This window comes from Pelodiscus sinensis, chromosome 3 (assembly GCF_049634645.1).
Source record: "Pelodiscus sinensis isolate JC-2024 chromosome 3, ASM4963464v1, whole genome shotgun sequence".
Taxonomy (NCBI): Eukaryota; Metazoa; Chordata; order Testudines; family Trionychidae; genus Pelodiscus; species Pelodiscus sinensis.
This window is the reverse complement of record NC_134713.1, coordinates 10,223,019-10,235,864: the sequence shown is the minus strand read 5'-3', so window position 1 is coordinate 10,235,864 and position 12,846 is coordinate 10,223,019. Positions and strand designations below refer to the sequence as shown.

At 41.4% G+C, this 12,846-nt stretch overlaps 1 protein-coding gene across 7 annotated transcripts in view; it reads right to left on the bottom strand.

Annotated features, from left to right (window-relative positions):
• Positions 1-3,590: 3,590 nt before the first annotated feature.
• The window catches only part of LOC102443713 (cysteine-rich venom protein-like), a 90,003-nt gene continuing 80,747 nt past the window's right edge, over positions 3,591-12,846 (bottom strand). For all 7 annotated transcript variants that reach the window (XM_075923359.1, XM_075923357.1, XM_075923358.1 and 4 more), the window contains 4 exons: positions 11,443-11,588; positions 9,850-9,944; positions 8,719-8,807; positions 3,591-5,684 (listed from right to left, as the gene is read on the bottom strand). In XM_075923359.1, the coding sequence (XP_075779474.1) occupies positions 5,557-5,684; positions 8,719-8,807; positions 9,850-9,944; positions 11,443-11,588 (458 nt within the window). In that variant the 3' untranslated portion in view covers positions 3,591-5,556. The remainder of the gene's footprint in view (positions 5,685-8,718; positions 8,808-9,849; positions 9,945-11,442; positions 11,589-12,846) is intronic.

Genomic DNA, 12,846 nt, shown 5'->3' with positions numbered 1-12,846 from the left:
GTTTGTGAGTTAATGGTATTACAGGTGATAATTGGGGAAACTGTCTTGGTAATGGGTGAGAAAGTTCAAAGTCTTGTTAAGTCCTTGTTGGCAAGTGTCAAATTTTAACATGAATGACAGTTCAGAGGATTCCCTTTCAAGTGCAGATGTAAAAGGTCTTTGTAGCAGAATGCAGGTGGCTAAGTCATTTAGAGAGTGTCCTTTCTGGTTAAAGTGGCAAGAAACTGTTTTCTCTTTGTGATCTTGTCTGATATCTGTTTTGTGGGCATTAATCCTTTGGCGAAGTGTCTGAGATGTTTGTCCAATGTACATAGCAGACGGACACTTTCGGCACATGATAGAGATCCTGAAGCTTCTGGTCTCTGTCAGTGGGGTTAGAGCAGATGCCTTTTACATCTGCACTTGCCAACAAGGACTTAACAAGACTTTGAACTTTCTCACCCATTACCAAGACAGTTTCCCCAATTATCACCTGTAATACCATTAACTCACAAACATCCCACTCTCCCTACCTTTAATATCAGCAATTCACAGACACTTACCTTCCTTCCTCCCCCTTCCCACCCCCCCGCATCCCCCTTCTGTTCTGCAATGTGATTTGTCCTTTTCATATTTGTTCATTTTTTTAATTGTATCCTTTGGTATATATGGTTGTGACTACTTTCTTCCACTATTTGATCTGAGGAAGTGGGTCTGGCCCACGAAAGCTCATCATCTAATAAACTATCTTGTTAGTCTTTAAAGTGCTACATTGTCCTGCATTTTGCTTCTCACATATGAGACGTGCTTGAATCCTTACATTCCATTGCTCTTTGATCCTGGGTGCCACTCATTTAAATCTTTAAAAAAACAACAAATGGTCTCCGCTACCCCCTGAAGCATTTAAATCTTTGTGAGGCCCAAGACCCAGTTATCTCTCAGGATCTTTGCTCCCTGTTATTGAACTGAGCACCAGCCTGAAGGCTTTGACTCTCAGTACTATAACACAGGAAGAAATGAACCACATTCTTAGTTGAGTATAACTTCACTGAAGCTAAAGAGTTCTTTTTTTACCATTTATACCAGCCTGGGAACTACTCTGTGAGGTCTGCCTTCATTCCTCTAGGACAAGGTATTGTGTATTTAGACACATATCTGGTGGGACAAAAAACAGGACTATGTAGCACTTTAAAGACTAACAAGATGGTTTAATAGGTGATGAGCTTTCGTGGGCCAGACCTATTAAACCATCTTGTTAGTCTTTAAAGTGCTACACAGTCCTGTTTTTTGTTTCAGCTACACCAGACTAACACGGCTACATGTCTATCACATATCTGGTTAGAGGTATTGGAAATCTAACAGTATAATAGCCTTCTGATATTGGCTCATATGGAAGATAAGGGCTTCTATTTGTGTCTGAACTGTATTAGTCCTCAGAAAATGAGTAGCCCTGTGGCACCTTAGAGACTAGCAAAATCTATATTGTGTTAGTTTTTGTGGGGAAAACCCACTTCTTCTGATGAGCTTGAATGAATTAGCCCTGGGTTTTCTTCAGCTTTAGAACCGAAGTTCTACTCTCAGGTTGCCAGACATAGATATGTACTGTACATGTACAATAAATAACCCTTGTAACTGTCTGTGACATATGACTCCATTATGGGCCAGTTCTTCAGCTGTCAGTGCAACTATCTTGATTTTCACCAACTAAGAATTTGGCCTAAATCTCTAAAACATACGTACAGACACTAAATGGGCTAGTGGTTATCTTAAGGGTAAATAAGCACACATTTTCTTTCCTAGTCATATATTTTATAATGCTGCGTTTGATTCTAAAGTATCGTTACCATACATTTGATACTTTTTAACATTTGCTTCCTATTTCCAAATGCAATATCATGCATGACTACCCCCAATACTTGCGTTTAAATGAATATTCTTAATTAAAATGATTTTTCCTGCATTTAATTTTTCACTAGAGAATGAGAGGTTGTGGTTTTTTGTTTTTGTTTTGTTTTGTTTTGTTTTTGTTTTTGTAAACTTGTAGCTGTATACAAGTATTGCAAGCAAAAATGTGCCTGGTTTCAAGTGACGTACACAGCCAGGGGGTGAGGCTGTGTACATCACCACCCTCCCTTCCCCTCCTGCTGTGGCGCTCAACTAAGTGCTGCGCCCCTCAGCCGTGCTGCCAGGGAAGCCAGCAGCGCAAGGGCCATTTGGGCTCCCCCGCGGTGGGAGGGGAAGGCCCCCTGGCCGTGTACATCACCACCCCGCCCCCCTCCCTTGCGGCAGCCCGGCTGAGCAGGCAGCACTCAGCCGAGTGCCACGGCGGGAGGGAAGGGGAAGGCGAAAGAGAAGGGGAAAGGGATCAGGGACAGACAGAGGGAAGAGAGAGGCAGGAGGAGGAGGAGAAGAGAAAGGGAGAATGAGAAGCAGGAGTGGGAGAAGAGAAAGAAAGAGACGGAGAGAGAGGCAGGAGGCGGAGGAGCGCTGAGAGAGAGGGGAGAGGCAGTAGGAGGAGAGAGAGAGAGAGATCAGGAGAGAAGACCTGAAAATCCCCCAGTCAGATACCCTACTCCCAGCCTGCTCCTGCACTCTACCTACCAGCCAGATCTTGCATCCTCACCCTCACCTGCGCTCCCATCTCTAATTCACTCACTGGCAGCTCCATCCCACACACTGAGCCCTCATTTCTGGCTTCACCTCAGAGCCTACGGGGGCACAAAATCCACTCACCCTGGAACCTCAGAAGAGTTAATCTGGCCTATGGGAAGCCCTAAACCTCAGTCCTCCTTGTCCCTCTGCCTCTCTCCCCCCACAATGGACTGGAGCACCAGGGAAGTGACATGTCTCAGTTGGGGGCCACATCAGTGAGGGCTGGAGTTTCTGGAAGTGTGGGATGTTGTGGGTTTTTTCTGGGTAGGGGCGGGGATTTCCTTCTTACTTGTGTGGTTCCTGACTGATTTTCCTGTGGGTCAGTGGCCCCCAACCCAAAAAAGGTTCCCCACCTCTGCCATAAATAAAGAAAGCGTTGAAACCTTTTGTGTTGAACATGAATTAATAGTTTACTTTATTAAAAATGAAGTTTGGTAAACTAACATGAAAATGTTAAAAGTGTTTAATTTGTTTAATAATTTTGATTAGCGTTTCCTTTCTTAGTGGTTAAATTAAACCATTCTCCCTGGTTGCAGGACTAGTAGAAAATGGCTTGGGTGTAAATACATATTTAAAATTGAGTTTCCATTATCAGCTGGTGTTCCCTGAAACGGTTTGCATTGACGGGACTGAGCCACAGGGCAAAAATTTGAGAACAACTACACTAGGTCTTTTATTAGTGAACCTCAGAACTTTTATGCTGTTACTTTAACTTGAATTGCTTCTCCCTTCTCTACATTCTTTGGCTTTTTCTACCTGAGAAACTTCCTCTTTACAAAATATAACTGTGTTTTATAGGTCTTCTGCGTGTTTCTAGGTATATCAGTCAAACAGTGGTTGCAACACCAAGGCTATATGGACAAAGCATTCTGGTAGAGACTTACACCCATGGAAGTTGGCTAAACATTATTTTATATGATGCAAAAGTAATAAAAGCCCAAACAAGTTGTGCAGTGATGAACAAGTGATTTAATGAGTAATACAGAAAACACAAATGATTTAAAGGTAACTCAGATGATAGAGCTCTGTTATTAGAAGAACATTTCCCTATCTTATAACCCATCCTTTTTTAAATAGTAATTACTTTTAAGTACAGACTTATTGATCTCATTCTTCCAACAGCCCTCTTTCCCTGAGAGTCAGATTTTGACATTCTTACTCATACTTTGTAGTCTCTTATTCTAGGAGTAGTCCCAAAATTTCAGTGGACCAAATTCTGACATCCTTTATGATGCAGTCCATGGAGTTATTTGTTCCATTGTGATCAAGCTCGACAGAATCCAGCCCTCAGTCCTTTTAGTGGGAACGTTTCTGTTATCCTTACTGCCTTTGAGTAGAAACTTGTGTAGTCCTCTTACTAAAGGAGATTCTAACTTTTACTGGGAAGATCCTTTGTGCTACAATCTAGCCCTAGAGACTACAGCTCCCATGAGCCCTAGGGGAAAATGGGGGAATGGTGGCTCTTCCAGGCATGGAGAGAGAGCGTTAGGCTAGGCTCCATTTTGGAGAGAGGAGCCAGACTGGTGGTGGGGAGCCTTTTCCATCCCAGGAGCTGTTATGTTGCAGCTAGAGCCTGTTACTGCAAGCCTGCTGGGGCTTGGATCTTGCAGGCTGCTTCAGCGGCTGTTGATTGTCCCTGGAGGGGAGAGATACTGGCTGTACCTGTGGCTGGGAAGAGCCTACATAACCGTGCACAGGAAGTAATTGTGACATGCACAGGAAGTAACTGGGCAGTTTGTAAAAGTGCTGCCTGGGATGGAGCACAGAAGACAAACTGACTCCGGGTCCAGTGAGAGCCGTAGTGATCTGCCCAGGGAACCAGAGCTGTTGGCAGTTGGTGGGGCCTGCTCCTATGGCAGAGGGATTTTGCAGCTGGCTGCTCAGCTTGGACTGACGCACACAGAACCTGCACAGGGCTGTCTCCACTCCAGCTGCAGACCTTCAAGCGCGCCCACGCAAGTGTCTGGGACTCTGAATTCAGAGGCGGGCACGCTCTAGGGTAGGATAAATGATAGCAGTGTAAATGCAGATAAATAAGTTTCCTTTCTTTCTGTGTACTTTGTTAATTGATTTTATTCACTTTTAATCTGTTCAACCCTGTTTCTTTATGTTAAGTAAAGTAAGTAAAGGTATGTTAATTCTAATTTGATCACTTATATGTATATTATTTAAAATTGTTGTTTTAAAGTTAGATCTAGATTATTACGTGAATAATTTTATTCCTGGAGGCTCCCAAGACACACCATTAAGTGTGTACAGGGCACCGCTATTGAATATTCTTTTAGAAGCAAGGGACTGCAGCAAGGCAGTGGATAGGGAATCCAACTAAACAACATCACAACTGGGGTACTCAGGATTTCCTTTTACGTTCAAAACATCAGGTGCCCAGGCAAACCTGTGAGTGTGACCTGCTGCCGAGTAACCCAAGGAGGAAAAAGGGGGTTACACTTATAACCCTTGTATTCCTGTTTCAGCTAGTGGGAACACTTGCGCAGTAAGGTGAATGACTGACGATGGAGATGTTTGGCCCACTGTATGAACGGTATTACTTCCAGAATAAGAACTATACATGGATATCTTCTTGGCAGGAACTGATCTGTAAATTGAAAGTACTTCACATGGTATTTTGTAGTGAGTAAAGTTGGTATTGATAGAGACGAAATCTCGGTAATTGAATACTATATAAGTCTAGCATGCAAGGTGCTTCATTTGAAGCAAGGAAGAAAAAATCTATGAATTTTTTAAACAAAGAATTAAACTAGATAAAGAACATAAGTTGAATGGTCAGTTCTTACAAGTCAGCTGAGTAGCCCTAATGAAGTCACCAACATTACATACATCAGGGCTGCAAGATGGAACGCTGGATTTTGAGATAGTGCTGTCATTAAAAGGAAGAACATCCATGAAGGGAGGAATCAAAGGCTGTTAGTGTATTTCAGTGGTACAAACACAGGAAGCATGGCAGCCTGCCCTGATCACTAGGTATCCACATCCAGGAGACCTTTTTAAATCATTGCAGTTTCCAAAAACATCCTCATATTTACAAGGGTTGGCTGAAAATGAAACACAGAATGAGATTAGACAGTAAAGAAAATGGTTTAGGATATTTCCTTCTTGAAAAAGCATATTTTGACTAACTAAACATTTTTACTATCCATTTTCAGCACAGTTTTACTTATTCCCAAGTAAGGTTGTAAATGTCTAACTAGAGAATATATAGTTCAAGGCATTCTGTTGGGTAGAATAGTACTTTTAGCTTTATACAGCTTATTACAAGTTAAACTTCTCTTGTCTGGGGTTCTCTGGTATGGCAACATCTCTGGTCCGGCAGGCTTAGGGTTAGGGTTATGTCTGGCAGGATATAGCACAACAGTTTTTCACTCAAGTGATGTTTTTTTGCCAGAGCTATTGCCATAGCGACCATCCCACAGGCTCCTCTATCAGCAGACTTGCTGACAAATTAATCTTGCTCTTCTTCAAAAAAACCAACAAAAACACCAGCTATATCCTGTGATGGGGATTCTATTACATCCTTAGCAGCCATTGCCTGTGTTTCACTCTTCTTACAAAAGTGGCGAGGAGTCCTGTGGCACCTTATAGACTAACTGAAGTGTAGGAGCATAAGCTTTCGTGGGCAAAGACCCACTTCATCAGATGCATGCTCCTACACTTCAGTTAGTCTATAAGATGCCACAGGACTCCTCACCACTTTTTCAGATTCAGACTAACACGGCTACCCCTCTGATACTCTTCTTACAGTTAGAAATATTTTCCTAATATGTACATCTCTTTTAGGGTACATGTACATGGGACAGCTATTTCAAAATAGCATGTCTACACTGCAGGGAAGCCTCAAAATTAGTCCAGGGCAGGCTTCCCTAATATAGATGTGATATCTCAATTTAGCCTCAGGAGGCACTGGGGAGGAATAACTTAGAATGGCCCTGGTGAGAGGCTATTTTGAAATAGCAGCAGTGGAGCATCTACAAACGCTTTATTTCGAAATAGCTATTTTGGAATAGGTGTTATTCCTCGTAGAATGAGATTTACAGATTTCAGAATAAGCCGTCCGTTATTTTGAAATTTTTTCAAAATAACAGAATGTCTGTGTTATTCTGTTATCTATGTGCTCACATTGTTATTTTGAAATAATGCCAGTTATCTCAAAATAACGGTATAGTGTAGCTGCACCCTTACTGGAAATTAAGCCAATTAATTCTTGTCCTATCTGAGCAGGATGTGGAGAACAATCAAGCATCATCTCCTTTATAACAAAATTGCATGTATTTGCAGACTATTATGTCCCCCTCAGTCTTTTCTTTGAGGGGGACATGATAATATTATGACATTTCCCAAACACAGCAGGTACCATCCTCCTCCAAGAGGCCCTTATGTAACACCTACAGGTGGAGCTGAGCTTGGGACCTCAGGACATAAGCCTCTACCACTTGAGCTATAAAGCCATCTGCCTCTCAGCTCAGGCTGTAGAGCAGACTCATTCTCTCTCTCTGTAAACCCTGTTCTACACTAACCCTTATTTCAAAACAACAAGAGGAATGTCCACACTACCAAACCCATTATTTGAAAATAACAGGCTGGTTATTTCAAAATCTGTAGTCCTGCTTTCCTTGGGGAATAACGCTTACTTTGAAATAGTTATTTCAAAATAGGGTTAGTATGGATGCTCCCTTGCTTGTATTTCGAAATAACTACACCTCAGAGCAATTTAAAGTAATTATTCTCCAGTGCTTCCACGAGGTGTACTGGTAGTTCGGAATAGGAATCCTAGTCCGAACTACCTAGTTCGAGCCCCGTGTAGCCGCGCTGCACGGGGTTCGAACCAGCGGGGTTTTAAAAATGGCGGCTCCCCGCTTATGCAAATGAAGCCCGGGAAATTCAAATCCCGGGCTTCATTTGCAAGTGCGGTATGCCTACATTACCCTCCTAGTTCGAACTAGCGGGGTAGTGTAGACATACCCTGAGAAAAGGAGGTGGGAGAGGGGAAGAGAGAGGGTGGAAGAGGGGAGGGGGAAACCTGGGAGGAGGGAGCTGGAAGGGGGAAGCAAGGGGAAGAAGGGGGAGGGGAAGTTCAGGGCCTAGGGTGGGGGTCTTGCTGGACCAACTTGATTTACATGCAAACCTGCTCCTTGGTTTGCATGTGGCCTTTGGTGGCCAGGCTGGCAGCTATCCTGCCACATTCCTCCATCTAGTCCAGAGATCATGGACATTGGGGGCATCCCCCCCAAACCTGAATAAGGTCCATGATCTCCATCCTGGACTAGGAAGGGGCCCGCCTTCTCCAGTCCCTGTCAGGCTCCTGCGAGCTGGCAGACTGCTCCTGGGAAGCGGTGGAGGGCTGGCTGCCAGTGGCTTGCTGGCTCATGTTTTGGGGTCACTGGGTCAGGGGCCCCAGTGGCCACTGCTGGCTCCGGGCTGGCAGGCTTGGAGCTGGCACAGGCACTGTGGCCAGACTCTACCCCTTTAATGGCTCTGGGGCTGGAGGAAAGGAGAGTAAGTTTTCCTGGTTGTGACCAGAGTGGCCACCAGGGCTCCCTGGGAAGGGCTAGAGGCCTCCTATTTCGAATTAAGTCTCTACACAGCACTTAATTCAAAATAGCTATTTCAAATTTGGTGTTACTCCTCGTAGAATGAGGTTTACCAAATTCGAATTAAGCACTCTGCTATTTCTAATTAATTTCAAAATAGCTGTTTGTATGTATAGACGCTGTTAAAGTTAATTTGAAATAATGGCTGTGATTTCAAATTAACTTTGCTGTGTAGACATACCCATTTAGATTTGGTTATTTTGGGAGTTATTATTTTGAATTTAGTTATTTCGAAATAATTTCCTAGTGTAGACATGCCTAAATGGTCAAAGTGCCTCTACATGGGACAGGAGGTGGCCTTTGCTCATTTTGAAACATAACATGCCCAGCCATGAATTTGTGTACGGGAATTACAGATTAGCTCCTTATTTGTGGTTTTTGAGTGGATCGTTTTCCAAAGTCTTCCCGTCAATGGAATGAAGCATTGTTTTAGTCAGCGACAACTATGCTACTACCATATTTAAATGCTGCTAAAACTTACTACATAGTCCATTGTCACAAGCATCCGGGCAATGTTCGCATGCTGTTCCGGCTTTGTAAGGTGTGTTTATTAAGTGTAAATTGTTCCCCCTGAAATGGTAAAATGAAACAGCATAAAATGCAAAGCCAATATACAACACACATTTTCATTGATGCTGCAGTCAGGGGGAGGTGTGCTTTGCAGTTTGTGTAGATATTCCTGCGCTAGTTCGACTCTAACCACAACGTTAAAATAGCAAAGATGCCCTAGAACAAGCACAGCCAAGACTACACAAGTGAATATGTGCCCACAGAGGCCAGGCATCCTTATACAGACTGGGCTGAAGCCTGTTTTGATGCACACTCACTATTATTTTTTGAAAGTTAGCTAGGATAAAACTAGCTCAGGTGCGATTGCAGCTCATCTAGGGTGTGTCTAGACTACCTAGTTTTGTCGACAAAAGTGGACTTTTGTTGACAAAACTATACCAGCGTCTACACTACCGCTGAGTTCCGTCGACAAAACGCGGTAGTCTAGACGTACCCATAGTCATCCCTCCAGCTGCAGTGTAAACACACCCTTTCTCCAGTGCATGCCCTGCAGCAATTTCAAATTTCAGAGTGTAACTACCGTATTAATATGAATCAAAGATGAGTGGTCAAACAACCTGCTCTGTTTTGAAACTCTTTCTTGTTGGCTTTATTGCCAATCATGGATTGCTTATGATATTTGCAAGTTCATGTGTGCCATCCTGAACAGAAGGCTCGTGGTGACCAGCACTGCTACTTCAGAACTTAGGTGCATTGAATGCTGCAGGAGGCATTTATTGGATACAATGCCCCAGGGAAAACTTCTTGCAGATCCCCAATAGCTAGAAATACACACATCTTCATTTTCACTTTCTAAGCAGTTAGAAAAATATGTATATGTTTAAGCAGAGGAGACCTTATGGGGCAATTGGTTTTGTGGGTAGTTTTATTTTAATTTTAGATTGTAATTTCCACGTGTGCTTCTAAGTACTATTATTATTGAATTTCCCCTCTGATCATAAACACACATAAAATTGTATATGGTATGATGTAGCTGCAACATTTTGATGAATTAAAACACAGAGAATTCTAATAATCAATTAAATCTATAGCTAATACGTACTGAGGGCAGTACTGGCAAACGTAATAGTACTTGAAATATTTTTCAGGACAATAAGCAACTGCACATCCAACCTCGTAAGAACTGTACCATACAACCTGGAGACAGAAGAGGAAATACATGAGTAAATGTGAAGGGCTCAATATTTTTAATCGAAAATAAGTATTTGAAGAGATTTTCTTTGAAGCTAGATTTGCGCACAATGTAGCTACATCTAGACAGAGGCACTATTTCAGGATACCAGAAGTATCCAGAAAAAGCTATTCCATGTCTTTAAATGTGCCCGTTATTTCAAAAAAGATTTTGAAATAAATGGTGTGCTATCCTGGTGTCCCTGTAACCCTCGTTACAGGATTAGGAGACTTATTGGAATAGCACTTTATTTCAAAATACAGAGCCAAATTTTGAAATAAGCAATGTCAAAAATAGATTGAAATAAGACACACAATTTGAATTGCTCAAATTGCATATCTTATTTCAACCTACAGGTGCAGTGTAGATGCACCTTTGTGTTATTACACCATCTGGCAGAATATACGTCACATCTTGTAGAAGAAAAACAAAAAACAAAACAAAAAAGAAGAAGAAACCCTATGTACTGTTTGTATGGTCTTATTCACAATTTATAGGATATAATAGGAATGAAACCAAAGCAACATGGTAGATTCTCAGTCATCTGGAATATTTAAATGAAATCATATACATACATACATACACAAACTCTGGTTCAACCACAGATTATTCAGTAAGAAGCAGGATTCACTAGCTAAAATTGTAAGACTGTGCTACTGGTAGCAGTTTCTGATTGGTATGATCCTAAGGAACTGCTCCTATAATATATTGCTACCAGAAATTGCACAATCCTACTGCGAGCAGCTACATACAGTTCTTTATATAGAAATGCTCCTAGGAATTTTCAACTTGTAGCAGTTTCCTATTGGCAGGATTGTAAGAAACTGCTCCTGCAAGGTATGTGTAAAAGAATAAAATTCTACAGATGGTTTGTGAACCAACTGATTTATTTATCAAGGTTCTTTTTTGCCTTTATTCCAGGAACAACCTATTGTTTCCAAAATATTTTAAAAACACAATTAAATTCTCTCAGACATTCTTCCTTCCTAGCCTGTAGTAATTTAGTTGGAATTGATTTGTAAATTGTGAATGTGTATGTGTCTGAAGGAATGCTAAGGGAAAATAACAACTTGGTGCCTATTTTGCCATTGGTACAGCAAGAACAGTATTTCCGCAAGAAAAAAATCAAGTAGATTATCAAGTCTATCCCTCTGCCAGAGTGATATTATTACCTAAATTTTCAGAGCTCAGTCTAGCTAAGTTTTAAATTAACTAAGAGAAGGGGTTTCCACAAATTCATTTGATATAATAAGTTGGTCATAATATTTAGTCTCTCGTATTCATATTTTAATTTTCCATTTTTTTGTTCCATTACTTTTGCTCTGTTGGAATGATTATTATCCTTCGTAGTGTTTATTCTCTAAAAATATATTGAAGCTCTTAATTCTACTACCCTCAGTCATCATTTACCTAAATATGTATCCATGAAAACATGATTGTAACTAATGGAGCTTTGGTCCATACCTGAGTAAAATGGCCAGTGTCTTCTCCTGGTTTGGTTAACCCAATGCCATGCTTGAAATTTTCCACCTCATTGTACCAACTTTGAATGACAATCGACCATGGATGAGGTGCAACGGACATCAAGAGATTTTCTCCACAGCTCAGAGCTGAAATTGGAAAGGAAACCATTCACAAAACCTGAGGAAAGGGGCTTAAGAAGATGCAAGAACTTCAGCCTGGGGTTGGGAAAGAGGTGGAGAATGAGCAGAAGATTCAAGGGCAGCCAGGTGGGAAGAATCTGTTTCATTTCCAGAATACCCACACTCTCCTTCCTGCCCTTCGTCACTCTCCAGATCATGGGTGAATAGTGTTGGGTAATTCCCTGTGTGTCAAAGGCTAACTTTGATTCTCAGGAATATAAATAGATTCAAATGTACACCTGAACCTCCATGGCATCAATAAGGCAACAGATTCCAGATCCACCAAAAATGCCAAGAGATCTCGAACACACTGAGCTGTCCTTGCGCTAGACAAACATTGCTGTGAGCACAAAAATATATTCCTGGACATTGAACCCTGATTCCTAGTCCAATGCAACCAGAATAGCATTTCATGGAGCTACTGTTAATCCACCTTGCTCTTAATTGGAATTGGGACAATTGGTATTCTTGCAAAGTTTCTTAAATGGGGACTCGGGTTTAACTCAATGGAAGTCAGTGAAATTACAGCTGTATAAAATGGTGCAACATAAATCAGAATCAAAGCCTAAATTTGGATCTGCATTCAAACCCTTGTGTGTCTAGAAGATTTTGTTTTTTATCTAGTCTTTTAAAGAACTTTTATTTCAGAAGGTTGAAAAAGCTACTGGGGGGAAGCTGTTGTAGTTTTGATTTTAACAAATAGGGAGGAACTGGTTGAGAATCTGGAAGTGAAAGTCAGCTTTGGTGAAAGTGATCATGAAATCATAGAGTTCAATAATTCTAAGGAAGGGTAGAAGGGAGAAAAGCAAAATAGAGACAATGGATTTCAGGAGAGCAGATTTTGGTAAACCCAGAGAGCTGGTAGGTAAGGTCCCATGGAAAGCAAGACTAAGAGGAAAAACAACTGAAGAGAGTTGGCAGTTTTTCAAAGGTACATTATTAAGAGCCAAAAAAGCAAGATATTCCACTGTGTAGGAACTATAGAAAGTATGGAAAAGACCACCTTGGCTTAACTAGGAGCTCAGTTCTAGTGTTCTATGATTCTATGATACTACTGTAAAAGAGCTATTTGGGGATAAAGTGCAGGAGGAGGGGAATTGGAAGGAGATAAATTTGAAAACAATTGCATATATTTCCACCTTTTCCCCCAAATGATGAGCTTTCTTGGAAATTTTACATTATTTGTTTATTGTTGAAAAAATGTGCCTATATTCAGAAATACTAA